The sequence below is a fragment of the Podarcis tiliguerta genome (genome assembly GCF_965153285.1).
Source record: "Podarcis tiliguerta genome assembly, chromosome: 11".
NCBI lineage: Eukaryota > Metazoa > Chordata > Lepidosauria > Squamata > Lacertidae > Podarcis > Podarcis tiliguerta.
Window position 1 is genome coordinate 48,389,359 of NC_139544.1, and position 27,379 is coordinate 48,416,737.

Below are 27,379 nucleotides of genomic sequence, written 5' to 3' on the forward strand. Positions count from 1 at the left end.
GGCGGGGCTGGCTGGGTTACTACGCAGGAGGGGCGGGGCGATAAAACGAGGCGCCGCCCACCCGGCCGCGGCGCTCTTCGCCTCGCTGGCCGCGCTTTGGCCCCGCCCACCCCCGGGAGCCTCGGCCAATCAGGTAGCGCCCTGTTGGCCGAGCCGGGTCTGCGCGCAGCTGGGGCCAAGATGGCGGCGGTATGGGTGCAGAAGGGGAGCCTGGCTGAGAGGTTTCTTGTAGCAGTCCTGCTCTGCCTCGTCGGCAGCCTCCTCCCCGCCACAGACGCCACCGGCCAGATAGACGCCGGAGCTGCCGGCCCCGCGCCGCCTCACCGGCGCTTCGAGTACAAATACAGTTTCAAGGGGCCGCACTTGGTGCAGGGGGACGGGTCGGTGCCTTTCTGGGTGCACACGGGCAGTAAGTACCGGCGGGCAGGGCTCCGCGGGTGGAGGGGAGGGAGCGCCAGGGGTCCCACGGCTTCACGTCAGGCCCGGGGCTTCGGCTCCGTGAAGCGCCGCAAGCAAACACCAAAGTGGAGGGTGCCCCTGAGCCTGTGCAGAGCGCGGCTGCCTCGCTCTCCGAGCATGCGCGGTTTGTCTACGCGCGCCTGGGGTTCGCATGTCCAGCAGATTCTCCGCCCTCACGAAAAATAAAAATTGTACTTGGGGGAGCTGCAAACCTACAGAGGCCTCCCAGGCATTGAGGTCTGCTTCCTGACCTCCTTATCTGTAAGGTCTGCCACGTGGACCTTCTGGACTTTCTCCCCTCGCCCTTAATAGTACAGGTAGGAGAAGCTTCCACATGCGCACGATGGGGAAAGCGAGGCATATGGCTGGAGGTTGTGTGTTGTTCTCCCTTCATCCCAGGTATTTTGGGGTTTTCCCCTGTGTTGCTGCTGCTTCCTTATCAGCAGTAGGTAAAGTGGGCCAAAGGTTGACGGTGGTCTCCTACCTTTGGTGCTGAGATAGTTGCACAAAATGCTGAAAGGTAGATGAAAACGTAGTCTGTGGCCAAGGCACTACTTAGCAGGAGCGCATATTTGGGAGAAAATTGGGGGGGGGGGGATACAGATCACTTGTAAAGCCTTAGCTGAGTGCTCCTAAGTGCTTGGTTAAGTCTTGCTGTACGCACACGCACTCTTTCTGTAGAGCTTATAACGAAAGCAATGCTTGCTGCTCAGAGCGATTATGATATTTATTGGCCTTCTGTGTGGGTCTTGTAATTATGCCCATCCAAATTTACTAACATATATAAATATATAGTAGCATGTTAAGTGCTGACAGAAGTGGGACTCCAGAAACAATGATGCCTCTAAACACCAGTTGCTCTGGAGTCAGAGCATACCCACCATGGCTCTAGCCATTGATAGCCTTATCCTCTGTGAGTTTGTCCAGTTGTCCTTTGCAGCTAGCTAAGTTGGTGCCCATTGCTGTCTCCTGTAGGAAAAAGTTCCATAGTTCCAACTATGCATCGCGTAAAGAAGTACATTTTTTTAACCTGTCCTTTCCAACATTCACCTTCAGTGGGTTTCTAAAAGTTCTTGTGCCATTTGAGAATGAGGGGGGAAAACGTCTGTCAAGCTTTCCCCATGCCATGGCTAATTTCATAAACTTTTGCCATGCATCAGGTCTTCTATGATGTGAATGCAATGAGGATAAAAGGTCTGGCGCCACTGTTTTCAAACCTGTTGCATATTGGAGTGGATGCAGGGAACCTGTGGCCCTCCAGACGTTGTTGGACTACAACTCTTTCCATCTTCAGGCAGCATGGCCAATGGTCAGGAAAATTAGTTGAGATCCAGCAACATCTGGCTGCAGCTTCCTCGCTCCTGCCTTACATAGTAGTATTCATAGAATCATAGAGTTGGAAGAGACCACAAGGGCCATCGAGTCCAACCCCCTGCCAAGCAGGAAACACCATCAGAGCACTCCTGACATATGGTTGTCAAGCCTCTGCTTAAAGACCTCCAAAGAAGGAGACTCCACCACACTCCTTGGCAGCAAATTCCACTGTCGAACAGCTCTTACTGTCAGGAAGTTCTTCCTAATGTTTAGGTGGAATCTTCTTTCTTGTAGTTTGGATCCATTGCTCCGTGTCCGCTTCTCTGGAGCAGCAGAAAACAACCTTTCTCCCTCCTCTATGTGACATCCTTTTATATATTTGAACATGGCTATCATATCACCCCTTAACCTCCTCTTCTCCAGGCTAAACATGCCCAGCTCCACTCTAGATGCGTGCCTTTTCTCCTTCCTGCACCATGCACACACTTCTGCCTGTTGCTACTGCTATTGCTCATTTATATAGCAACACTACCGTGCTACACAGAAGTGATTTGGCTTCTCTTTAAAGGAATTGCAGGGAGTCGTGGCTTTATTAGCACAGACACACCGTTGCCACCTCATCTTTCAGTTGGTGAATACCTGTCACCTACGGTGCTCCTTTTGTTTTATATTATTGGCTTATTGGTACAGGCCTTTCCTCACCCCTTCTCCCAGTCCTTTGTAACCAAGAGTAAAGACTTGTTGAATGTGACTTGAGCAGAAACTCCATTCTAACTTTCCTCAAGAAAACCACAAGCCTTTATTTCCTGCACTCCTTCATACTGTGACATTATTTTATTAACCTCTGTCCCAATTTTATAGCATGTAGGCACAGGCTGTAATACTTTATTGTCTCTGAATGCTATTACTGTATGTGCTCATTCTACTTAAAAAACTTCAGCGTATATAGCTTGCTGATGGAGCAGCGTATTTCTTTTACAGAAGTGTTTACACTGTCATGCTGTTTTTCCACGGTAGGTGATTAGTAGCATCTTTCAGTCCCATGAGGTAAACCACACCATATGGTGCTTAGGTAAGCCATGAAGATGTCTCTGTAATAGGTTTCTTTAAATGTGTTCTGACAAGCCAAGTGCTCTTTCTGTTGCTTGTTTGTTCAGGTCATTACCCCCTGTGCCACTTGATTGCAGTGAGATACCTACAGTTTAAATGATTTTCCTCATATAAGTTTGGACAGAAATAATTTTTATTCATGCTGGTAATAGTGACTACTGATTGGAAGGCGGCAGCTATTCCTTACTAGGTCCTAATTAACATATTAGGATCTTGCAGCCTGCTTTAGCAACTTGATCCCACTCAGGGACTTTCCGTAGCTAACGTGTTTGGTCTTGAGGTTGTAAATTCAGATTTCAATATGTGACTTGTCATTAGTTTGCTAACTCAGTACATGATGCAGGTGCCAAAAGGATGGTCTAAATATACTTTTTAGGAATGAATATGTTATTTTTATTGAATATGTGAAATTACTTTAAACTGAAATTTCGCATGCGGTTACCTGCTTTCTTTGTTTTAGTCAAAGCATTTATAGAAATGCCATATGGGAAACCATTGTGTAGTTATGGTGATGTGTCACAAGTGACAGAAATGAGAGACCTGCTTATAACTTTTTCTGTGTCCAGCAGCATCTGTTTCTCTGACCCCCCTCTGACAATTATTTCATTTTAATAAAATAAAAAATTTAGTCTGATAAGATTTTTGATTAATTTGGTCTTAATCCATGTATTATGCTGCGACTTCTTTTTGTCTTTATTTCTAATGTACCAGCCTCACTGCCTGCAATTTGTTCTAATGTTGACTGCTCTGTCATTGATTAAACCAGCACTTGAAACACGAAGCAAATAACTTCTGATACTGCAACCATTTGATTGAATAAGCAATAAAGAAACACTCACACTTAACACAATAGCCTTGTTACTAATGAATTGGGGAAAACAAACAAAATATCTGCACACTGTTTCCTTGAAACCTTCTTGGGCGGAACGGGACATGGTTCTACAGCTAATACGAGCTGCTTAGTGTATTGCAATATATTTTGCAAAGTACTTATTTCTATAGTGGAATATAATATTGGAAGGGATGTTTGAGCATGTTGTATTTTTACAGAGCACGACTGTGATCATGTGTGCTGTGATTTTGTTTTATTTTTCAATACTCAGTGCCCCAAATGCCCTCATTTAGGATCTTCACAGCACTTTTCTGAGTCACCACATGCTGAAACCTTTCTAGTTTGCTTTGCATTGGGGGTCTAGATTCCCTTGGCTTATGTGACTTTGGGCCACAAGCATTGAAACAAAATGATGGGTCTCCACAGTGGAAGTAAACTGGCCATGTTTCTTTTGTCTGCCAGATGTTGCCTCAGTGACAGATAAGAAATGAATCTGCTGTTTCTAAAGTTCTGTAGAGATCATTTGCTCTGACACAGTGTTAAGCTGTTTCATGAGGTTTTCTAAATGTTCTTAGTCAATGGTGTAGCATAGAGGTTGAAGGGTTATTAGGGCGAACAAATATGTGACTCCTATTCCCTTCTCCCTAAAAAAAAATCTCACTTTTCTATATACATGTGGATGTGCATGGTTTATGCACAGAGTTATCATCATCAACCAACCTAACTTGTAATTCCACTTCATTCCCACTTCATAATTCTAAAACTTGCCCAATATCCTAGATTTTCACATATGGCCCAGATTCTGGATATTGAGGCCAGAGTCTTGCAGTATGTGTGCCTGACTTCAAACTAGGTGTTCTCAGATTTTCTGTAAAAACCTTCCACGTCTTAAATTTGCAACATGTGAAGACAGCATCCATGAGAATCACAGTTCTTTAGTTTATTCACTACTACAAGCATCAGCTGAGTTTACACTTTGATATTGGCATTGTGTTGAGGGAGCACAATGTTTAAGTATTCATTTTCTTGTTCCACTGCAACACTGTGGTGTTGACTTGATCATTCACCATTAAATATTATCAGTGTCATAGTTCTCCATTTCAATCTTGGCTTGGTCATAGTTATCTCAGTCTAACCAGGTGGTTGTGAGGATAAACTATGGGCAGTGGTGGTGCACCATGTAGGCTGCCCTTCGCTCTTTGGAATATGAGTGGGGTAGAACACATGTAATTTTCAGTTGTCAAAAATAAATTCTGCAAATTGAGCCAATGGTGTGTGTTTTTCTGCAGCAGTTCTTCTTTGAAACACTTGATGATTTTAAAAATCTGTTTCTTTCTTTCCGTTCAGATGCTATACCCAGCGCTGATCAGATAAGAATAACTCCATCATTAAAAAGTCAGAGGGGATCAGTATGGACAAAAAGCAAATCTATATTTGAATACTGGGAAATTGAAGTGACTTTCCGAGTAACAGGGAGAGGACGAGTAGGAGCTGATGGACTGGTAGGTAGAATGGTTGCATTTGCAGACAAATCGGTTGTATGAACCCGAGGCCTAAAATTTAGATTTGAATTTCTCTAAATAGGCAGTCTGGTTTACAGAAGAACAAGGCTTAGACGGTCCTGTTTTTGGAGCAGCAGATAACTGGAATGGAGTTGGCATCTTCTTTGACTCATTTGACAATGACGCAAAGGTTAGTGGAAAGCCATACAAAATATGCACAGCAAATAAAGTTCTCTAATAGTGTGTGTAGTAGCCCTGTTTTGTATGAGGTTCAGTAGACTCTTGATGCCCATTTCTTAAGATAGTTGATGCAGAACATGTGAATGTACAGCCAGTTCGCACTTAGAAGCAAGTCTACTGAATTTAATGACTTGCCATAGAATTGCCACCTAAAATATATTTTGCAGAGCAGGTGCATAAACTGTCTCTTGTTGCCAGTAGTAGAATCTTAGCACAGGATCCTATGAACATCTGTATCAGTACAGTTGTTCAAAGGATTGGGAGGTAATAAATGCTTGGGTTCCTTGAAGATCATTTAACTACCGGTATTTACATGGTATCCCATCATATATTGTTAGAGTGGGTAGCATTATGGGGCAAACATAAAATGATTTATTCATTTATTTTGTAATTGCATTGTTGTGTTTTTAAAACAAAACCTGCATTAGGCAGAAGGGTTCTTCTCATCTCTCTTTGCTTTCTACATTGGTCACCAGATAGTTCTGATAAGCCCATAGATGGGGGAAAGGCAGTAGCTTTCTTTCACTGTTGCTTTTCAGGCACTGATACTCAGAGGTATGCTGCCTTTGAAATACAGAGGTTCCATATAGCCCTCATGACAAGCTAGATCATGTTGCTTAGACCTGTTCACAAGTTTGACTTCTTCCCTTCCATGTCTTATGTGAAAATGCAGTAACACTGAAGTGGTTGGTAAAAATCAAAATCAAACATAACTGTAAATAATGAAGTGGTGGGGGTAGAGAAGGAAGATCCGCTTCTCTTAATCTCTGAATTAGCACCCCTTTTGCATGAAGTCTAGAGACTTTTGTGTAAAAATCAGTTGCTTTTTCTTAAAAGTTTAAGGGCCTCATTCAGCCACCCAAAGTTCTTCATGTTGGCAAGTCTTGCTGAACAGGTGTGGCCCAATATAAAGAGCTATTTCATTGGTAGGTTTGGTTGGGTTTTTTTGACTGCTTCTCTAACATTTCAGTTATTTTGTTAGAGATAGTGGTATCGCACCAAGTCTTAAAAGTCCTTGGCTTTGATTTTTCCTGTGGTGTGTTAAGCTGTCCAGCTTTACTTAGCTCTTTGCATACTTCTGAACAATGCCTTTTACTGTTAATCTTCTTACTCGTGAATACTAATGCTTCAAGCTGGCATTGTTTATTTTCTGATAAGATATGAATAGCCTGTATCAAGTGTTATTATTTAATAAATTTCTGTATTATAGGAAGAGCATGGGGCAGTTTACAGTATAAAACACAAAAATACATACAATAATAACAAACAAAATCAATACCCCCCTCCATACAGTTGAAAAGTTGTGTCAGCTGGCTCTCTGAACACTTCATAGGTCCCTCACTGGCGCTGCTTCACACCCCAAGTGCTTTTTGCCTGGCTGCAATGTGTTCTTGAACTCTGATACAGTGGTGCCTCGCAAGACAAAAAGAATCCATTCCGCGAGTCTCTTCGTCTTGCGGTTTTTTTCGTCTTGCGAAGCAAGCCCATTAGCGGATTAGCGCTATTAGCGGTTTAGCGGCTATTAGCGGCTATTAAAGGCTTAAGGGATTAGTGGATTAGCTGCTAAAAGGCTATTAGCAGCTTAGATCAGCTGATAAGCGGCTTAGATCAGCTGTTAAGCGGCTTAGGGGCTTGGGGAAAAGGGGGGGGGAACCCCAGGAATCGCAAGACATGCGAAGACATGCGAAACAAGCCCATAGCAAATTCGTTTTGCGAAGCACCTCCAAAACGGAAAACCCTTTCGTCTGGCGGGTTTTCCGTCTTGCGAGGCATTCGTCTTGCGGGGCACCACTGTAATGCCTCAGATTACTACTAGTGCATGATCCAGGACCACAAACCACAAAACATTGTACTAGGTTTTTTTTATTATACATTGCTAAGCAGCATCACCTTTCAAATTAGATGAGTTCCAGATTAGACTTAAAAACCACTTTTGAGAGAGACTTTTATCTTGATATGTGTTTCCCCCTCAGAAAAATAACCCATCGGTGATCGTTGTTGGCAACAATGGCAAGCTCCATTATGACCATCAAAAGTAAGTTCTTTGTGGAAAGATATTTGGAAGGCTTATAAACCAGGGTGAAAATTCTTTAAATTATGTTTGTTTGCTTTCATTTTGATTTCATCCTGTGCAATGACAGCATGTTCTAAAATGAGCGAAAGCTGGGTGTATATTTGGGATTCCCCAAATATAGTTGTTTCTTTTTAAGCGTGTTACATGTGCGCTGATGCAGATATCAACATTTTTTATTATTACTATTAATGAGTAGGAAAAATGAACTCAAAGCAACTGAGAAACATTAAAAACAGATATGAAAGCAAGGGTAAAAACAACCTAAAAGACAATGATAATAATAAAGGAGCAAATCGAATTCAACTCCACCCCACTAAAAATATGCAGAGTTGAGCTCCAAAGGCATTGGTGAATAGAACTATTTTTTTCACTTCATGCCTAAAAACAGATCAAGATGATGCCAGGTTTCATATCATGGCTAACAGTAGTTAGGCTTCCCTGAGTCTTTGCCAGGAACTGGCAAGTGGTTTTTTTAAACCACTTGCAGTTCCTGGCAAAGGGGATTTTTGCTGCATGTGGTTTTTTCTTAGAGTTTACGTTAATGGAAATTATGATAAGTATTTCATTTCTTGATTAGATCGCTTGAACTTTATTCCAGTCATGGTGTCAACTCTGCACACCTGTGTGTATTCTACCATATTTCTGGTTTTAAGGTTTGTCTGTTTCCTCTTAAAGTGATGGATCCACACAAGCACTGGCGTCGTGTCAAAGAGACTTTCGTAACAAACCTTACCCTGTTCGAGCAAAGATCACATACTACCAAAAGACGCTGACTGTATGTACTCTTAATTCTCATTATATTCCTCTCACTATACTTTTCTGTGTGTGCATATTTTAATGTTGCCGTCTCTGAGCAGGCATACTTCCTTAGGGATTTAAAAGCTGGGAAAGATTATTAATGAAAGCAAGATATGTGTGTCTTTGTTAGGAGAGCCCAGGTAGTTTGTACAATCAGAGTTTGTATTCCATTTGTTTATAGTTTAGCCTCTTGCATCTTGCAGAACAACATTTCCCCCCTCAAAGCTAAACCGAACTTGGGTGGAGCATGGAAAAACGTGGCATTTTATTGATTGCATTCATAGTAAGGACTGCAGGGTAACTAGGGATTATTATCATTCATTGTGCCTTTAGGTATAAAGAACGGAATTCTCAATAAATAGGCTGCACTACAGGCTTGAAGTAACACATTAGATGGTGCCCCTAAATAATGGAAAGTTAAATAGTGTTTTAAATTACAATTTTATTGCATAATTTACACAGATTAAGGCTGCATTTTAATGTTTTGATGTTGTATTTTAATCTTGTTTTTAAGTTGTATTCATTCAACTTGTTTTTATTATTGGTTGTTAGCCGGCCTGAGCCCGGCCTTGGCTGGGGAAGGCGGGGTATAAATAATTTTTATTATTATTATTATTATTTACACAGATTAAGATGTAGGAGCAAGCTAGTTGGCCTTGGGCATCACAATGAATTCCTCACCATATGTTTGAGGGTGGGTACAGAGGACTTCCACTGTAATTGACATACATTTAGCATCTCTACTAAATCTCAGGTGGCAGAATGGCAGGAAACCCTCAGAATGTTTCTGCCAGTTGAAATAGACCTATATGGGCTAGACAGGGAATTCGCCAAACACTGTATGAGGCAACTTCCTATCTTTACATCTCTTCTCTCTTTAAAAGATATTGATCAACAATGGATTTACTCCAGACAAAGAAGACTATGAGTTTTGTGCCAAAGTGGAAAACATGGTGCTTCCTTCAAATGGATACTTTGGGATCTCTGCAGCAACTGGTGGCCTTGCAGGTGATTTTTAGTACTCAAAACATACCTTCTCTCCTTCCTTTTTAGCAAAGACTTCCCCTCTCCCTTGGGTAAAGGAATTAGACAAGGATGTAGAAGTTCAAGGCGTTTTCCTAGATGTGTTCCTTTTTGTTAAATCGCTTCTGGTTCGTGGCACTTGTACATAACAGTGCTATTGGTGGGTGGGGTTGGGCAGAGACTCCTTTGTGAGTTTCTCTTCCGATGGAGAGAAACAGAATCAAGAGCAATGGCTCCAGTAAGAACGCTTCTGTATAGCACTGTTCCCAGTCTAGGAGAGTGCTGGTTTTAACTTCATGGAGGCTCACACTGATGTCCTTTAAGATCTTCGCCACCAAGAGCTTCAGGAGCAGGGAGATTGTTGTTTGAGGAAATACAGGCCCAAAGTTCTCTTAGAAAGTGCCATGATGCTGGAGTCTGCCACAGTCATCTCTCTGGGGCCCCAGATGCTGACGGTCAGCTTTGCTATGCATATCTGTTGATGCATCTCAGCAATCTTAATGTGTGGTACTGCTGGTCACGCAGTGGACCAGGTGCAGAGACGAACTTTCTTTTATACTGATGTCATTCTACTGTGTTGGAACAATCAGCTAATCACTTGCTGTGTTTGGGATTTTTTTTTTTTTAACCTAGATGACCATGATGTCTTGTCCTTCCTGACTTTCCAGTTGACGGAGCCTAGCAAAGTCGCGGTAGGCATCCTTGGGCAATAAAAATTACTTCCCTCGATATATTTGTGTGACAGGGGCTTTGTGAGAAAAGAGATTTTCCCCGTTCATGTCAGCACTGGAGAATACAGTGGTGCCCCGCAAGACGAATGCCTCGCAAGACGGAAAACCCGCTAGACGAAAGGGTTTTCTGTTTTTCAATGCGCTTCGCAGGATGAATTTCTCTATGGGCTTGCTTCGCAAGACGAAAATGTCTTGCGATTCTTGCAATTTTTTTTCGCTCCCCACCCCCTTTTTCTAAGGCACTAAGCTGCTAATAGCCTTTTAGCAGCTAATCCGCTAATCCCTTAAGCCTTTAATAGCCGCTAAACCGCTAATAGCGCTAATCCGCTAATAGGGTTGCTTTGCAAGACGAAAAAAACCGCTAGACAAAGAGACTCGCGGAACGGATTCTTTTCGTCTTGCGAGGCACCACTGTACTTCACTCTCACAGTTTGAAGAGTGTTTAAATGAAACAAAAGATGAATGTTTGGCTTGCAACTGGGGGAACTTCCTTCTTTTTATATATAATGGTGTTTTGGCAGCCATCACTCTTCTGCAAACTACCTGCCAATTTGTGCTTCAGTTCTAATGTATTACCTTAAATTCTACTTTCAGTCAATGATACCTAGCCTTTGGATAAGGAGAAAAGAATTGCTGTAGAGTTATTTAGCTGAACGTCGCTTCCACATAGGTTCTTTAAGGTGAACGCCCTGAAGCCTTAATGATTGAGGAGCTGTCATGGACATCAATATTTGAATATTGCGTTCATGAATTTGATGGGCTCCAGGTAGTAGGTGATGGCACGCTGGTTATGAAGTCCTTTCCTTAAACTTTGCAGTGTCTTGATTTGGCCTAGCCAAAAACACACATTGGGATGCCAGAAAACCACGATTGCTTGAATTCAGCAGCTGTAATGCATGTACAAGGTCCTGTGTGGTTGGGATGAAATTGCTTGCCCAGAGCAATGTGGGTGAGAATGCAATGCAGAACTGGATGCGGCTGTTGCTTTGAACTGATTGGATGCAGGTTAGAGGGGCGTGGTCTTCTTATTGTACCATCTGTCAACATGGTCAACATGATCTAAAAAATATTGGTCCATGCTTGATTGTTAGTGTGTGAGAACAGGCCAGAGGGAAGTGGTATATTAGCGTTTTATTAGTTCATTAGGAGAAAGTCATGTGAACAAATGCTAACTTTTCTGGCTGCTAATGGTAGGGGTAGGTCTGGATGCAGAATACCAAAGATATTTGCTGGAGACATTCAGAATAGCCTCCTAAACACATTTCTCTTAAAATTGGTTTTATAGCCTCCCCCTGATACAGAAATTCCTGAAAAGGACAAAGAGAAATATCAAGAAGAGTTTCAGCATTTCCAGCAAGAGCTGGACAAAAAGAAGGAGGAATTTCAGAAGGAGCACCCTGACATGCAAGGGCAGCCTAGTAAGTGGCCAGGTGACTGGGAAGAGGGATGACTCGGTTTCAAATTTTTGCCTTCTTGTGATGCATTCATCTTGATTTGCTGTTAGACATCTGCTATGGTAACATCTCCTTAAACAATAATAAAAATAAGCTATGATTTTTAATGATTGAGTGGTATGGTTGCTTCACTAATGGTTGCTACACTAATGGTTGCTTCATTTGCACAGTGCTTCTGCCAGGAAGCAAGCAAGTGTAGCTTCAGTCATTCAAACCTGGGTTCATGACTTCCTTCTCTCCAAGCCAAAAACGAGTGGAAACCAAGAACAAACTGCGTTCTGCTGATGGTTTGGAGGGAAGCAAACCATGAGCCGGGTTTGGACAAATCAAGCTAAATGAGGCTCATTTCCTGGCATCATTTCATTGACATTCATTTCATTGACATTATTTACATATAAACACACACGGAGCACTGCAACATGGCTCCCTCTCTCTCTAGCATCAGACAGCAAAGAGAAAAGGAACAAAGGACAATAGTCCCCCTTCACGGAACACAGTAACACAAACATCCTGTCTCCATCACTTCCGACTTTGTGGAGTCAAAACATACACCTTCATGTGAAAGCCAACAATCCCATGACTGCAACCACGGAGCAGGAATTCTAACATTGATAACGTATACCTAGAAGGTCCTTTCAGTTTGTTTCTTATTTGTTTTTTAAGCGGATGATCTCTACGAGACTGTGAGTGATCGTGAGCTTAGGCAAATCTTTGAAGGCCAGAATCGAATTCATCTTGAAATAAAGCAGCTCAACAGGCAGTTGGACATGATTCTGGATGAGCAGAGGAGATACGTCTCTACAGTGGCAGAAGAGATTTCCAAAAGAGGAAGTGGTGGCCCAGCACAGCCAGGCCAGGCAAGCAAAACACGCAGTTCATGCATGTCTCTCAGGTCCCCTTCTTTGCTGTTCTTCACTAACTGTATTGGGTTTGTGTCTCTTCCTGTGTTTCCTTAAGGTCCCCCAACAGGAGCTTGATAATGTTGTAAGAACTCAAGAGGAGGTCCTGAGACAAGTCATCGAAATGAAGTAAGAGTGCATGCACAAAAGAGGATGTAACCCACCCCCACTTTGTTTCTGAGTTGTGTTTCATGTTGCCTGGTGCATATACAGAAGTGTTGGGAGTTGGGATTTCCTTGCTCTTTATAATGCGCTTGAGAAAAGTGTTATCTTTGCTCACTTAGCCTTTATCATTGCAACCATGAATGGTAGCGGAACAAAGAAAATCAGCAATTACAACAAAACAAAATATGCACAATCATAGTTTAACTTACTTATCACACTACCAAGAAGGTAGAAAATTGGCTCTAACTTTAGAAGCCGCCAAGGCAAACCCTACCTCCACCGATCCATTATTGCAATATTATTTTGCAATAATATTGCAATACACATTATTGCAATATTATTTTGCAATATAATGCTTTTGCCACATTATTGCAAGAAGCCAACAGAAAAAAGAATTTCTGCCATTCAGACCTGCTTGTCGTCCCCCCCCCCCCAGCTGAATTGAGAAATTTTGAACCAATTGCAGAAAAGCAAGGCAATATAAACATCTTCTATATAACCATTGCATTCTCTTAGAGGGTTTAGAATGCTTTTCTAGGCTTCCTTTTTTTTATTTAAAGGAGTAGCAGCCAACCTGATGCCCTCCAGATGTTTTGTGGGCTACAGCTCCCATCACCCCTGGCCATTGGCCATGCTGACGGGGGCTGATGGGAGTTGTAGTTTAACATCATTTGGAGGGCACTATACTGGGCAAGCTGCCTAATAGGAAGCCTCGTTACCTTCTGTTTATTTGTGTAGGGTTCCTTTCTATTCATATTTCCCTCTGTTCACTGCTTAAGCATTTTACACTGTGCAGCACCCAATGTATTTACAGACTTCTAGGGAGCTCTGAAATGTGAGCAAATATGTTTCAGTAAGGTTGTAGAGTTTCCCTCTAAAATAGCATGTGTTTGGGTAAACTGAGGTCGCTTTGTGATGATAAAATGGGAGAGGGTTCCAGGTGGCAGGCCTGGCAGTGCAGTTTTGAGTAGCTGTGTGGCAAGGTTCGTTGGCGAGAGAGGAGAGCGAGAGAGGGCTGATAGTTGAGAGGATCGTGTGAATGAGTGCAGGACAAAGTGTGGCCTTTGTGCCCTCTATGAAGTCCCACCTATGGAGCACTCTAAAGCAGCGGTAGCATGGCTAATGGTCAAGGATGATGGGAGTTAGTAGTTTAGAACAGTGTTCCCCAACCTTGGGTCTCCAGCTGTTTTCGGACTACAATTCCCATCATCCCTGACCACTGGTCTTGGTAGTGAGGGATGATGGGAGTTGTAGTCCAAAAACAGCTGAAGACCCAAGGTTGGGGAACACTGGTTTAGAACACCCTAGAGGACTCCCCATTGGCTACCCATCTTCTAAAGCTTTTGCCAGGAAGCTGGCACTTGCCTCTCACTCCCAGAGGGAGATGTACCAAGCGTCAACACATGTTCTTGTACACAGAGTAAGCACCCGCCCAAACAGTTGTTTCCTGACAAATGCATTGCTGGGCTCTGCCCATCAGAATGCCTGTGAGCTTGTGTCGCCCCTGTGTTCAGTTTGAAAACAAGAGAGGGATATACCTTGTAGGAAATGTTCTCGCAATCTTCGCACAGCGGCTTTGAACCGTTAACGTTGATCACTGTTAATGGTTCAAGGACTGCTCCTTCAGTGTGCCTAAGTAGGTCAGCTTTTATAGAATAAAGATTATAGAATGTACTTCCATTTTCACCCTTGTTTCTTGGGGACGGCTTTTATTTTAATATTCTTGGCAAATCTTTATGCCGGACAAGTAAATTAGATTTCCTTGTTAACATCAGAAGCCTGCCCTTTTAGTGACTACTTATTAAGAAAGCTTTTGCGTAACATCATCTTAATATTTTCAGCTTGAGATTAAAGAATGTCTTGCGGATACAAAACACAAACAAATCAGTATCCCCAACCCCCAGCTTCCTGGCCTTTGTGGCCATCGCCAGAGGGGGAAAGACTTACTGTCCTTGTAATTTTCATGTCAAGATTTGTATGTTTCCTAATCGCTTCATTAGAAAAGACTTCTAGCTTACGTAGAAGAAATTGGTCCGCTTCCCTTTTTGACCAGAGCATTGTTGAAATAAAGTGCTCTGTGTCGAGTGTTTACTGGGATTTTTGATCCATAACATTTGCATTTCTGGTAACTTGACAAGTAGATGAGTTACTTGATTATAATCTTTTTTTAAAAAAAACCAACCAACCTTACTTAAGCCTGGGAATTCCCTGCTAAACATGTAACGGTCTATATTTTTCTGGAACAATATACACATGTGGCACGTAAACAGTTCTCTTTTAAACAATTGTTGGGGGTAAATGAGGCCAAGAGATACGTTTCATCCAGTGATTTTGATGGCTTTGAGCCTTGGTTTCCCAAAACAGTATTCTAATCCTGAACTAATGTTGAGGAACCTTTGGCCCTTGACTATGTCGTCTGGGGCTAATAGGAATTGTGATTCCGGCAACACCTGATGGGTGAGTTCCCAACTCCTGTCTTAAACAAGGTTCTGGGATCCAGGAGGCAGTTCAGTTCCATGTTTTGCAAATTTAAATCATATGCAACTGGTAACCAATGAATCATTCATATCTGTGAATGTTGCATCTTAACAATGCCTGCTTAAAACACGAAGCGTTTATGCTTAACTTCAGCGCATAGCAACACTTAAATGAAGATGAGCTTTCCAGTGTGTTTGAATGTTTACGAAGCAGTGATTTGAATCGGTTCTTTTAAGTAAAGTTGCAATCACTGTTATTATATGGCTGAATAAAGAGCTTTACTAAAGGCTACAGGGTAAGTCTCTGAACAAAGAGTTGCTATGAAATCATCTTTTGTCCAAGCAAATGTGAAGTTTCAAGTAAATTAATGGAAGCAAATTTGGGGCATAGACCTTGATTATTCTGTTAACAATGAAAGGGATTATCATTCATATGATGATATGTCGCTGTAGATGCTAATCCTCTTTGCAACTGGAAAGAGGCATCACAACAAGAAACTTATATGAACATATTGATTAAGAAACAGGCCTGCCTCCCTTATCCAATCAGTTTAGATGTCTAATATCACCAGTTACAGCATCTGCACTTTTTGTGGCTTTAATTTTCTTTTCTGTAAGAGCAGGAAATGAATTTATTCCAAGATAATTCTGTGTATTGCATTGATGCATGCGGGAAATGAAATTTGTCGCATAAAAGGTAATCATGGGCCATGTCTTTAAATCTTTGCTTATCCCTAAAGCATATTCTGCTGCTTGAAACAGATTTTAGCTTCCTTAGAGTTTTGACATCATTTAAAGCTTTGGGAGACTTGGATTCAGATCAGTCTTTGGAACAAAGTTGTAAGCTTTGCGACAGCCACAAAGTATTTTATTGCACACAGCTAGGTTGCCGAAGTCTGACACTGAAACACTGCGTAGCTGCATCATCATCTGCAGAGTAGAATAATATAATTTTTTTAAAGAATGGTGGGTTTTCTTACTTTATTTTTCCTTTAAAAAAAAATTATTTCACTTTACTTCTACTTTACTTGGGCACTTTTATACCATCCAGTCAACTGTGCTGCTGATCAAGGCTGTAGTCTACTTACCTAGGAGTAAGTGCCATTTAACTCAGTGGGACTTAATTCTGGGCAGATGTGTATAGGACTACACCTGAGGAGAGCAGATATAATTTTGGGGTGCAGGGAGCTGGACTCTAAACAACATCTGGATACGTACAGGATCTCCACCCCTTATAAAATGCATATAACTGTTGGGCTAGTGTAAGGGCTTTCCTGGTGCCTATTCTAAAATGCCTTGATTTGGGGCACGTGTCCGATTGGCTCTCCACACCCAGACAACGCACAAGGCTAGCTAGGTGTGCAGCCCTGGACAGCAGCAAACACTCAAACTGCAGCTTGACTTGGGCAATCTTGAGCAGCCAGTGAGGTGTGCTGTCTTATGTGAAACACAGCCCAAGCAAAAGGGACCTTTAACCCCGCCTTCCTTGGACTGGGCAGCAGCAATGGTCGTGGTAGAATCTCACCCTTGGCTGCTCACTCCCATCTGCTGCATCTTGGCTCCATACTTGGGAATAAGCAGTTGAGGTACACAAAGGGACTGTTTGAATAGAGTGCTTGCTCTTAGCTTGTCTCTCTTTTCCTTGGCCCTCACAAGTAGTGGACCAAACAAACTGTGCTAAGAGAGTTGTTTGCCTCTGTTAGCTTTGCAGCTGTAGGGAGGCTAGAGAAGCTTTTGATCCTCTCTTACGGCTGCTTGCTTTGGGAAGGAGGGCGAACCTCTGTTTGGGAGGGAAAATATCACTATTGGTTTTTTTTTGTCTCTTTCCAGGAACTCTGTGGGAGAAACACTGAGGCTAGTCAGTGGTAGTCAACATGCTGCCTCTGCTGGTGGAATCTATGAAACAACCCAGCACTTCAACGACATCAAGGAGCATCTCCATGTAGTAAAGAGGGACATCGAACATCTAGTCCAGAGGAACATGGTACTGCAGCCTCTTGTCAAATGCGGAAGCGGTTTGCTGCACTGTGTCTGCTTGCATGCTACCAAGGGAGTGTTTTAAGGCCTGGCAAGGTGCAGGGTTGGGCATTTGACTTGGGCAAGGATCACTACCTCATAGGTGCTTGGATCCTAGATTGTCTGTGACAATGCTGATTGGCCCCAAAGCTTCAGAGCCGCTCAGAAGCCCCCCAAGGCTCCAGAGGAGGCTGTCAGACCAGGGTTGTGCATGTAAAATTCTGCACACACTTCCTTCCCATTGACATTCAGTTAGGTTTCCAAGTAAGCATGTTTGGGATGGTGATGCAGATTTGCTTTTTTTCACCTGGTGCCTGTCCAGTCATTTTTGCATGCTTCTTGGGTGGATCTGTGTGTGTGTGTGTGTGTGTGTGTGTGAGAGAGAGAGAGAGAGAGAGAGAGAGAATGAATATGCATAGCATGAGAGACTTGAGGCGTCACTGGTTTCATTGCTAAACTTTTATTCTGAAGTAATTTTGAGGTATTTATTGTTTTCTGGTAGTAGGGCTGTCTTGAGTCATTTTGAGATTAAAGACTAAAATCCAAATGTCAACATTTGCCTGTAAAAACCTATACAGTGGTACCTCAGGTTACAGATGCTTCAGGTTACAGACTCCACTAACCCAGAAATAGTACCTTGGGTTAAGAACTTTGCTTCAGGATGAGAACAGAAATCGCGCAGCGGCGGCAACGGGAGGGCCCATTAGCTAAAGTGGTGCTTCAGATTAAGAACAGTTTCAGGTTAAGATTGGACCTCCAGAATGAATTAAGTACTTAACCCGAGGTACCACTGTATTGCCACTCTTTTGGATGGAGTTGGCATGATAAAGCATCTACCAAGGCTCACCCGTCTTCAGGAGACCCACTGCCAAGAAGCCCTAGCCCCTGTTGCTGCTGCTCGTGGTTGCCTCTCTGCCTGCTTTTTTGCCCTTTCCCCCGGCCCAGAGGGAAGTGACAGCAGCAATGAGCAGGAGGATTATCAATCACCCACCTGCTCACTTGACTATTGGGTCTCTTTCATGACCAGCAAGGACGTAACAGTGATGAAGGGAAAGCAGCAACACTGAAGAGGTGGTGAGAAAATTGTCTTGCCAAAGGGCCCTCCGGAACCTGAAGTTCTGGAGTGATGCCCAAAATCTCTGCCTGTCGGTAGGCTTGGTTACCTCCTCTGAATATACCAACACGCTGGTACATTCACAAGTATGCCTTGCACTCTCTTACACGGAAGCATAAGGGAACCCTTCCCTACTGCATATTGCATTTGCTGAGAAATTGTTCTCTTCCCTCTTGCTTTCTAGCCATCAAACGAAAAACCTAAATGTCCAGAGTTGCCACAGTTCCCATCGTGTTTATCAACAACACACTTCTTTATATTTGTAGCAGTCCAGACTTTACTGTTCATTGGTTACATCATGTATAGGTAAGTTGGAATGCGTTTTGCCTGCATCGTGCAGGAATAGAATTGATTCAATGGCTCGAAAGTGCAAAACAGTCCCTCCTAAGCAGGCATGAGTAACTGCAGAGAGGGAGGTGTAAACACCTTCTCTTGTCTGAACAAAATGAAATAAATGGTAGGCTTTGCCCTGTCATTGGTGCCAGGGTGACTTGGTAGCTAGCCAAAACTTCCAAGGTCTTCCATGCAGTGTCAGAGTTTCAGAGGTGCTTGGAATTTCTCAGGTCCCCTGCCCAACCGCAGGGAGCCACCCTCTCTTGTCCTCCCAGTTCTGAGCTCAGTAAGAACCACCCTGAAGCTGTGTTGAGTCTCAGTGAAACTCTGAAAGTGAAGAACCTCTGGCTGCTTTTCAGATCTCTGAAGCTCACTCTGAAGTACCCAGTTCTTCTCCAGAGTTTGAGTTTAAAGGCACACTCTGGTGGATTTCTGACTTAAAACAGTTTTTCTTAACCAGTTCCAGTTCTCAGAATCGCACACAAATCTGCAGAGATGAAATCTGAGTGGGACTCCTGAGAAGGAGTCTCTTCTTTGTTCGTTCATAGATCCTCCCTCTCTTTTGTGACCATCATTTCCAGGATCTTAACCACTTCATTATTTCTTCCATATTTCAGGAGTCTGGGCTATTTTTCCTCAGCCAGTCTGTATCCTAAAGCATGATGATGGTGATGATAACATATTATTTATACCCCGCAATACAATAATCTATTAAACATTAAAAGCTTCCCTAATCAGGGCTGTCCTCAGCTGTCTTCTAAGAGTCTGGTAATTGTTTAGCATAAGATAATTGTGCCACCCCACCTTAAATTCCGCAGTAGGAAAGCTATGCACCCATTGAGTCCAGTATTGAGTCTGTTAGGTTAAACATCTCATTAGCAACAGAAGCCTGGCAACTCCCAATAACGTACCTCTCTAATCAAGGGTTCCCAAAAGTTCAGAGTACACTTCCGCAGGACAAAAAAGCAATTGCATCGCCCTTTCTCTCATGTCAGCTTTTAAGATTAGCACGGCCTACACCTTTTCATTGCCCTAGGGCAGGGCTGGCTTCCCCCGCCCACCAGCCTGAGTGTTGCATTCACCATAATGCATGGCAGCAGTGATGCAGGGCCACGTAGCCACAGAACCTGTAGTTCCTTCCTGTGCACACCACACTCAGCCACACATAGTCACCATGCATACCTGTGTGGAGGTGGAAGAAGGCTGCAGCCCCCAAATCAATGGGGTGGGGTGGGATGGAGAAGCCCACACCCCATCAAGAACCCTAATGGGATTCTTGCTGGGGAAGGGCAGGATTTCCTTCTCACCTGCTGTTTCTGAGGTGGGCGTGTCCTCCTTCCCATCTGCTCCCCATGCAAGTTAATGGCAAGTGTGATCTCTCTGCTAATTTGGATATGGAGGAAAAATGAGACACTCCTCCTGGCTGGCGGCAGCAATGGGGAGGAGGCTGGCAAGCCACTTCAAATGGCTTTGCGGGCCTGATTCTGGGGGCAAGTGACAGATAGAGATTATGTTTGCTAGAAGTGCCAAGTTCTGTAGAACACAAGTGGACAAGATTTTGCAGGCTAGACGACACACTGCACAGCAGCTGTGTTAACAATAGTCTTGTTGTCTCCTCTATTTGTGCAGCATGCCCTTGGGGAATAGTTGCTTTGCAATGCATAAGAGCAACTTTTGGGAGCCATTTCTCCAGCCACCCACAGTTCCAAACTGGTGGAGGACGGAGAGTTTCAGGAGGGAAATGACTTGCACAGGAAGAGTTAAATGCCATTCTCCTCCCTCACCCACCCACCCATACCTTCTTTGCTTCAAGTTCCTACTTTCAAGGGTGTTCTCCAACAGAATCACTACATACAGGTGTAGCTAGATTGTCCCTAAAAGGGCCAAAAAGTTAGTGCAAAATAAAGTAGGTTAAAATGGCCACACTTCCACAAAGCTTTTTTTATTATTATTTGAGAGAACCTGAAACAGTTTTGAAAACTCAGCTTGGCCCTACCCACACTTGGGCCTGCATGTCTGAAGAGTTGACTCAGTTGGTTCAGGTTCATCTGCAGGGGTGGTTCACACCTGTTCTGCTTCTAGTCTTACCCCATAAAAGAAGGAGCCCAGACTAGTGCTGTACCACTCTGGCTGATGTTTGCACCCTTGCTCTGAATTCTAGATCTGACGTTCCTAGATCTGAAAGAGGTACTGCCTTGCTGAAATGAGCTAAAGGCTTCCTGTGTTTGGTTTTGCTAATTGCTCTCCCCCTTTTGTTTGTGTGCAGGACTCAACAAGAAGCTGCAGCCAAGAAGTTCTTTTGATGGCCAGTCTGTGTGCATCTGGTGTGTGCATGCAGAGCGTTACAGGAGTTGCAGATGAGGGAAACTTTAGTCTTTAAAATGCTTCAATATTTTAAATTATTGAGTGTTTACTGAATACGCTGAATTCCAGATAAAATGTAAAATTGACAATGACGCTGAGGAAGCAAATGAGACCAGTTCTGTCCTTGCGTTTCCAGGAGATGTTGGAATATGCCCCTTAATTCTACTGTCAAGATACTTCCCAGGCACAGAACTGGGACTGTGGTCCTGCTCGCGCTGATTATTACATTATCTGATTTTGGGTGGGCAGAGGGCGGGAAGAGCTGCTGTAAAACATTTGTTACATATCAGAATTATTTGGGGTTGGGAAACCTTAAAATTGCATTCCCCTTCTGTTTTATGGAAAGAGGTTGCAAAACTAGCGTTCATACCTTGGGCAAGATCAGTCTGGTATGTTGCAAGCCCACCTTCAAAAATATGCACAAAAACAGTGATCAGCAGAGACGTTTAATCAAAAGGTCTTTAGAGCAACGATTCAGTGGACCAACACAAGGTGGAATTTTCTTGTGTGGCGACAACGGAAGAAAACAAGTCTGCCAATACTGTAGTCCTTTCAAGCATGTTTTGGTATAGTTCTTCTGAAACTGACCATACTTTTGTAAAAGTGTTCTTTAACCTCTCTTCAAGGAAGAGACCTTAGCTTGCATGACTTTTTAAAATTAATCTGAGTTCAGAGTATATGATATAGTGGTGGTCCTCTTTAAAAAAAAGTCACTGAGCAGCGTTGAAAACCATGCCGATCCTGCAGTGAACTCTTTAGAATGTCCTCCAAAACGTTGAATACCTTCACCTGGGAACATTGTAAGTGCACATTAACCGTTTTCTTACAAACTGGCCCATTGTTGATCATCCCTGCTTTTGCTGTACAGGTGTTGTTTATAATCCGTTTAAAGTTTTTGGTGCCTCTCCGCCTTATCATGTAAACACATTATATGGGAATTCCCACGCCCCAACTGAAAATACAGATTTACTCTTGCCTCGTTTACATCTTGCAATTCGCTCTTGTTGCCTTCCAAGTTGTATTCAAATGGCTGTGGAAATTGTAGGCCTTTAATAGAATTTAAATCAGGATTTCTAACAACGTTTGACTTTTAAGAATTGTATCCAGTGCTGTTCTTTTGCTTGTGGAAAGGTTTTTGACCCTGTGAACGGAGGAGTGAGGGGAGTGAGTTTTGCCAAATGCCCCTTTCCATTTGTCCTGTGACCCATCACACCATCTCTGACTTTGCTGGAGGATTTGACAACCATCTGGGGCGGGGCGGGGGGAGGAGGCAAAGGGGATTGGAGAGGAAATACACAATCAGCAAAAACTCACTTCTGTTCACAGGAGTTCTGAAAACGGAAGGACAGTATTGGAATCCACCCTGAACATTTTTCAAAAGGCAGCAACATTCTACCACGTTCAGTATTACGTACATTGAAGGCATATTGCCCTTGTCAGCTTGGGAAAATTGAGCAAATCTATGCAATAGTTTTCTCCTTCTCAAATGTGGTCTCCCCCCTTCCCTCCCTGCCATGACACCAGTAGCATTATGTGCTGAATTGTAGATGTTTCTCATTTACTGTTAGTTGAAGGACCTGCTGCTCAAAACTTCAATTCATAATATGCAAATAAGGACAAATAAAACAGCAGCAGCAGCATTTTTAACTAACCAAAATCATACAAGAGGGCAAATTAGCCTGCTCAGACTCACACCAGCAAGTATTTTTACAGGTGCCTTGGACTAAATGAAATACGTAAAAGCTGCTGTTTTTTTTTTTTTTAAATTAAAAAAAGGAACATCTGCTCAAGTTTTCCTCCCACCAGCACCAAAGAAAGATACAGCTTCTACTGCAGAAAGACTTTTCAGTGCTTTTTATGCTGAACTGATTTCAGTGAGATGTTTCTTTCTGAAATATCGTTGGAGAAACGAGAATCTGCTTGTAGACGACATCTCTTATCTTCTTTCAACAAAATGTGAATCTTCCCAGCTGTGATGCATTCAATTTGAGAATTAAAATATTGAAGCAACCAGTGGTATTGTTATCTTGTGTCCGGGTGGGATAAAACTGGGTCTTGAAGTAACCTGTAGCCTGGGAATTAATACCAGAGCAATGCTTTTCTGAAAACTGCAGCATTTTGACCTATGTCTTGAATGGGAGTAGAAGGCTGCCAAAACACAGCCCTTTCCAAACTGGTGCATCTTGACTTGGTGCTAGCAAAAAGAAGTGATTTGCTATGTGACCCCTGCCAATTCTACACACCTACTTGGCATGTTTGCTTCTAAACCGATCTACTCCCACTTTTTCATAATTCTCAGCTATACTCCTCTTTGTTCTGGCATGTGGTCAAATGTAAGCACATTTTCCCAAAGGCTACTTGTGTTAGCATTTCTAATTGGTGTAAATACTATTCCTTTAGACTGCAAGAGAACAACGTAGGAATCCAGTTTTAGAAGCACTTTGCATCATACCGGTGCTGTGTTATTCACTGTTACACGTGATCGTGCTGATGATGGGTAAAATTCAAACGAACAAGTGCAGAATGTTCTTAACTATGTACAGACCACCTTCTATGGGTGAAATCTACTATTTAATGGAAAAACACTGCTGAAGATAACTTTGTATCGTCAACTCCTGTATGCTTAAAAGAAAAAGCTGTCCTGTTGTCCTCAAAATCCAAGCACTTAAAGGAAATTGGAAATGAATTTGAATAAAAGTACCTATTTTTAGCAACGATTTGTTGACATTTGTAATTTGGCAAAGCTGCGCTGGTAGTGGGAAAGAGGAACAAGATGCTTAAGGTGATTGTTTTAAAGTAGTTCAACCTATAATACGAAGACTTACCTGTATACAAAGTAAAATATCCCAGGTTTCCCCCCAGTATTACTCAGTCCGGGTGAGTGGGGATGGCAATCTTCAGCCTTTGGACTGAATGCAGCCTCCATACCTTATATCTTAGCAACTCTTCCCAGCCCCTGCTTCTCACTGCCTGGCCTTGACTGCTTCTGCATGGCTGGGATGCCTTTGGAATTCTGACCACAACTGTGTCCATGCTCCCATTTAGTCTGCAACCACCACTGGTTTGAGAAGCGATGTGCACACAACATTAGCCCCAATCCATATCCATCCTTTTCATTTCTTATAAATTTTGATGTGTCTTCCCCTTTCCCTCCCTCCAAGGGTTCCATATTTAAGATGAAATTTTCTGCATCTTTTTCCTTAAGCCATAAATAGTTGCCATAAATAATTCCACATTGCAAGTGATTACATCCCTGCCAATGATTTTAACTGTTTACAGTGGTCTTTTAAGAATTTACTCCAGTCTTTTAAAAAATACTTGAACTTCCTGGTTTCTGATCTTCCCCGTCAGTTTCACCATCTCAGTGTCCTCCATCAGTTTTGTCTGCCATTCTTCTCTTGTTGGTACTTCCTTCCATCTCTGGGCTACTAGCATTCTCGCTGCCGACGTTGCTTACATAAAAGGTCTTTTGTCTATTATTATTATTATTATTTTATTTATACTCCGCCCACCTCGGCCATCTCTTCACCTATTGTACCTAACAGAAAAGCTGCTGGGGTTTTTTTGACAAATGTGTTTTTAAACATTTTCTTTAATTCATTATATATCATTTCCCAGAAAGCTTTTACCTGCGCACAAGTCCACCACATGTGGTTAAAAAGTACCCTCCTTCCCTTTGCATTTCCAACACAGATTCGAACTAGTTTTATACATTTTCGCAATTTTACTCGGTGTTAGATACGAACCACACATCATTTCCAACTTCAGTGCATTTCTAAGCCTTTAATGTGTACAAAGCCAATGTCTCTTGACTGCGTGGAGAGACGTTGCGGTGCGTGAGAGGAAATACGATGGCCATCTTCAAATATCTTAAGGGTTGTCACATGGAAGATGGAGCAAGCCTGTTCTGGACCCGTACCAAAGGTTTCAAGTTACAAGAAAGGAGATTTCGACTCTGCATTAGGAAGCACTTTTTGACAGGAAGAGCTTTTCAGCAGTGGAATGGACTCCCTCAGGAAGTTGTGGACTATCCTTCCTTTGAGGGTTTTTTAGCAGAGGTTGGATGGCCGTCTGTCATGGATGCTTTAGTTGAGGTTTTTGCATTGTAGGGCTTGGACTAGACCCTTGGGGTCCCTTCCAATTCCTTGATTGTATGACTGTGAGGGAGAGAGAGAGCACAGAAAACTGTCTTTCTCCTGTCTGGGATGTGGCCTAGTGCTTAAAGATAAACCTATTCATCTGCTCACATCTGCTTCCAGCCCTGCCAGTCATAGTTTTCCAGGGGGTGATATTCCAGTCATTTTCAAAATAATGACTGGCAAATTAACAGTGCCCTTCCTCAGTGGCAGCATTCAGAGCTGCAAAGAGCTATAAACGTGGAAAAAATAATATACATTTAAAATTGCTTTGGGCTAGTGTGTCTAGCTCAGTATTATTTTACATGCCAACCTCTCCAGGCAAAGCTTATTGGGCTAGTGGGTTGTTTTTTTTGAAAGAATATATGAAAGCCATATCAGTCTTCTTTAATTTCCTATAAAGCAAATCAAAATCATATTGGACAACCTTGCCCAAGATGCTATCTTATTTCAAAAGGAAAGTTCATGTCTGCTGATTAACAAGTGATAAGCTTGGCTTACTGAACATCCTGTACTATTTTTAAGGAGTAGGGTGTCCTTTAATTAGAAAGGTACTAAGGTGGATTAAGGGATTAGCCAAGAATGACTCCTCCCATATGTCCAACAAAATGGGTGGCTCTGTTCGGAGGCCCACTCACATGGAAATAACGCAAACAGTTATTAAAGCTATACCCGAAAACGGTTGACATGGTTCTGTACTACTACTCAAAAAGAGCATGTTACAGCAAAACCACACCTCTCCTCCAAGCTATGTGGACTGTGCTGCAAAACCTTTAAGAGAAATCCCTGTTAGACATGCATTAAAATGTGACTCAAATCATGGGTATCCAACCCCTTAAAGATGTACAGATTGAAAGAAGCAGTGTTTTGAGTATAGTAGTACAGTGGTACCTCAGGTTAAGTACTTAATTCGTTCTGGAGGTCCGAACTTAAGCTGAAACTGTTCATAACCTGAAGCACCACTTTAGCTAATGGGGCCTCCTGCTTGCCGCCGCACCACTGGAGCATAATTTCTGTTCTTATCCTGAAGCAAAGTTCTTAACCTGAAGCACTATTTCTGGGTTAGCGGAGTCTGTAACCTGAAGCGTATGTAACCTGAAGCATTTGTAACCCAAGGTACCACTGTAGTATTACCGTGCTGGCCCCCCAAAACCCGCACTCCCCCCCCAAAAAAATTTCTGACTGTGAAAAGTTAAAATGCGGCTTATATTTGCAACCTTACAAAATTCCAGTATTCCAAATTCCAGGACCACCAGAAGCATGACAAAGCAGCACCCATCCCATGCATAGTCCCCTGTCCTGTCCCCCCCAAGGCCGGGAAGGAAGAAAGCGAGGGGCTTATATTCAGGTATTGTCTTTTTTCCTTTACCCCCCTTGACTTTTAAATGTGCGGCTTATATTCTGGCCAATATGGTAATTACTTCCAGTGCTTCCAAATCTTTCTCTTTATTTGGTCGGCTTGTCTCTTTTATATCAGGGATAGGGAACCAGAGGTCATCCAGATGTTGCTTACTACATCTCTCATAATCCCTGATCACTGGCCATCCTGGTTGTGGCTGATGGTAGTTAAGAGTCCCGCAGCCTCCCCCTTTCCCTGTCTTATACAATTTCACTTCTTCCTTGTTTCTTTCATTCTGCATTATCAAAAATGTTTCCTTCCCGGCTTGCCCTTTTCCTTTCGCACCACCAACCTGTTGTCAGTGCACAGATCTGGGTCTTGTGGTGACCAGCAACTGTCATGGCCTCAGGGGAGGGAGAGAGACTGGGTTGATTTGCCAGTTGATTTGTTCTCAACAAAACTCTGCTATTTATTTTTGCCTATTTCCCCCATGCACCTGTTGTAAACAAAATCTGCCCTTTTTCCCTTATGGGGTATCCAAGAGCCCGTATAGAGTCCTTACGTGGGTTCCCTATTGGTAGGAGAAAATAACAGAGGCCAACTAGAGAATATTGAGAAGCAAAGCAGCTAGTAAGCCTGTTCCTTATTGATCTGTTGCAACAGAGTGCTCCCCTCACATGCAGGAAAGTAGGAAGACCCAGAACCAAGGTGTGCCTGCCCTTATATAGACATTTTAAATTCCCTGCCCTGGAGCTGAAGACCACCCCCCAGATACATCATACCTACATCACAGAAAAGGTGGTCTACAACAGAAATTTGAATGTTGTTGTTTTTCCTGTCTGCCAGGTTATCTGATAATGCTTTATCTGATTGCCTTTCCTGGTAGTCTGGCCATTCCTTTGAGATGGTGATTTCCCAATTCCTGAGACAATGGGAAGGTTCCCTCACCCCCTCCCTCCTTGCAGAGAAAACATTTGGTCAGTTTGGGAGTCAAAATGG

At 42.9% G+C, this 27,379-nt stretch overlaps 1 protein-coding gene across 3 annotated transcripts; it reads left to right on the top strand.

The window, feature by feature from the left end:
* LMAN1 (lectin, mannose binding 1) lies at positions 1 to 23,619 on the top strand. 3 transcript variants are annotated; one of them, XM_083402989.1, is made up of 14 exons: positions 1 to 409; positions 5,063 to 5,217; positions 5,300 to 5,407; positions 7,431 to 7,492; positions 8,207 to 8,306; positions 9,214 to 9,337; positions 9,986 to 10,044; positions 11,369 to 11,501; positions 12,201 to 12,394; positions 12,495 to 12,565; positions 16,909 to 17,062; positions 18,393 to 18,514; positions 20,808 to 20,865; positions 23,306 to 23,619. In XM_083402989.1, the coding sequence occupies exons 1-13, from the start codon at positions 181 to 183 to the stop codon at positions 20,842 to 20,844; spliced, it is 1,548 nt and encodes a 515-aa protein (XP_083259115.1). In that variant the 5' UTR covers positions 1 to 180; the 3' UTR covers positions 20,845 to 20,865; positions 23,306 to 23,619. The 3 variants fall into 3 exon arrangements, with proteins under 3 accessions (XP_083259115.1, XP_083259114.1, XP_083259116.1); XM_083402988.1 differs by having other exon boundaries at positions 20,808 to 23,619; XM_083402990.1 differs by having other exon boundaries at positions 156 to 1,835; positions 2,212 to 5,217; positions 20,808 to 23,619.
* The last annotated feature ends 3,760 nt before the right edge of the window (positions 23,620 to 27,379 follow it).

Excerpts from the sequence above, each read along its gene's own strand:
- LMAN1 (XM_083402988.1), top strand. The coding sequence starts at position 181 with ATGGCGGCGGTATGGGTGCAGAAGGGGAGCCTGGCTGAGAGGTTTCTT. Across the intron at positions 10,045-11,368 it reads CGGAGCCTAGCAAAGTCGCG|CCTCCCCCTGATACAGAAAT; the intron begins GTAGGCATCCTT and ends TTGGTTTTATAG. Across the intron at positions 18,515-20,807 it reads ATTGGTTACATCATGTATAG|GACTCAACAAGAAGCTGCAG; the intron begins GTAAGTTGGAAT and ends GTTTGTGTGCAG.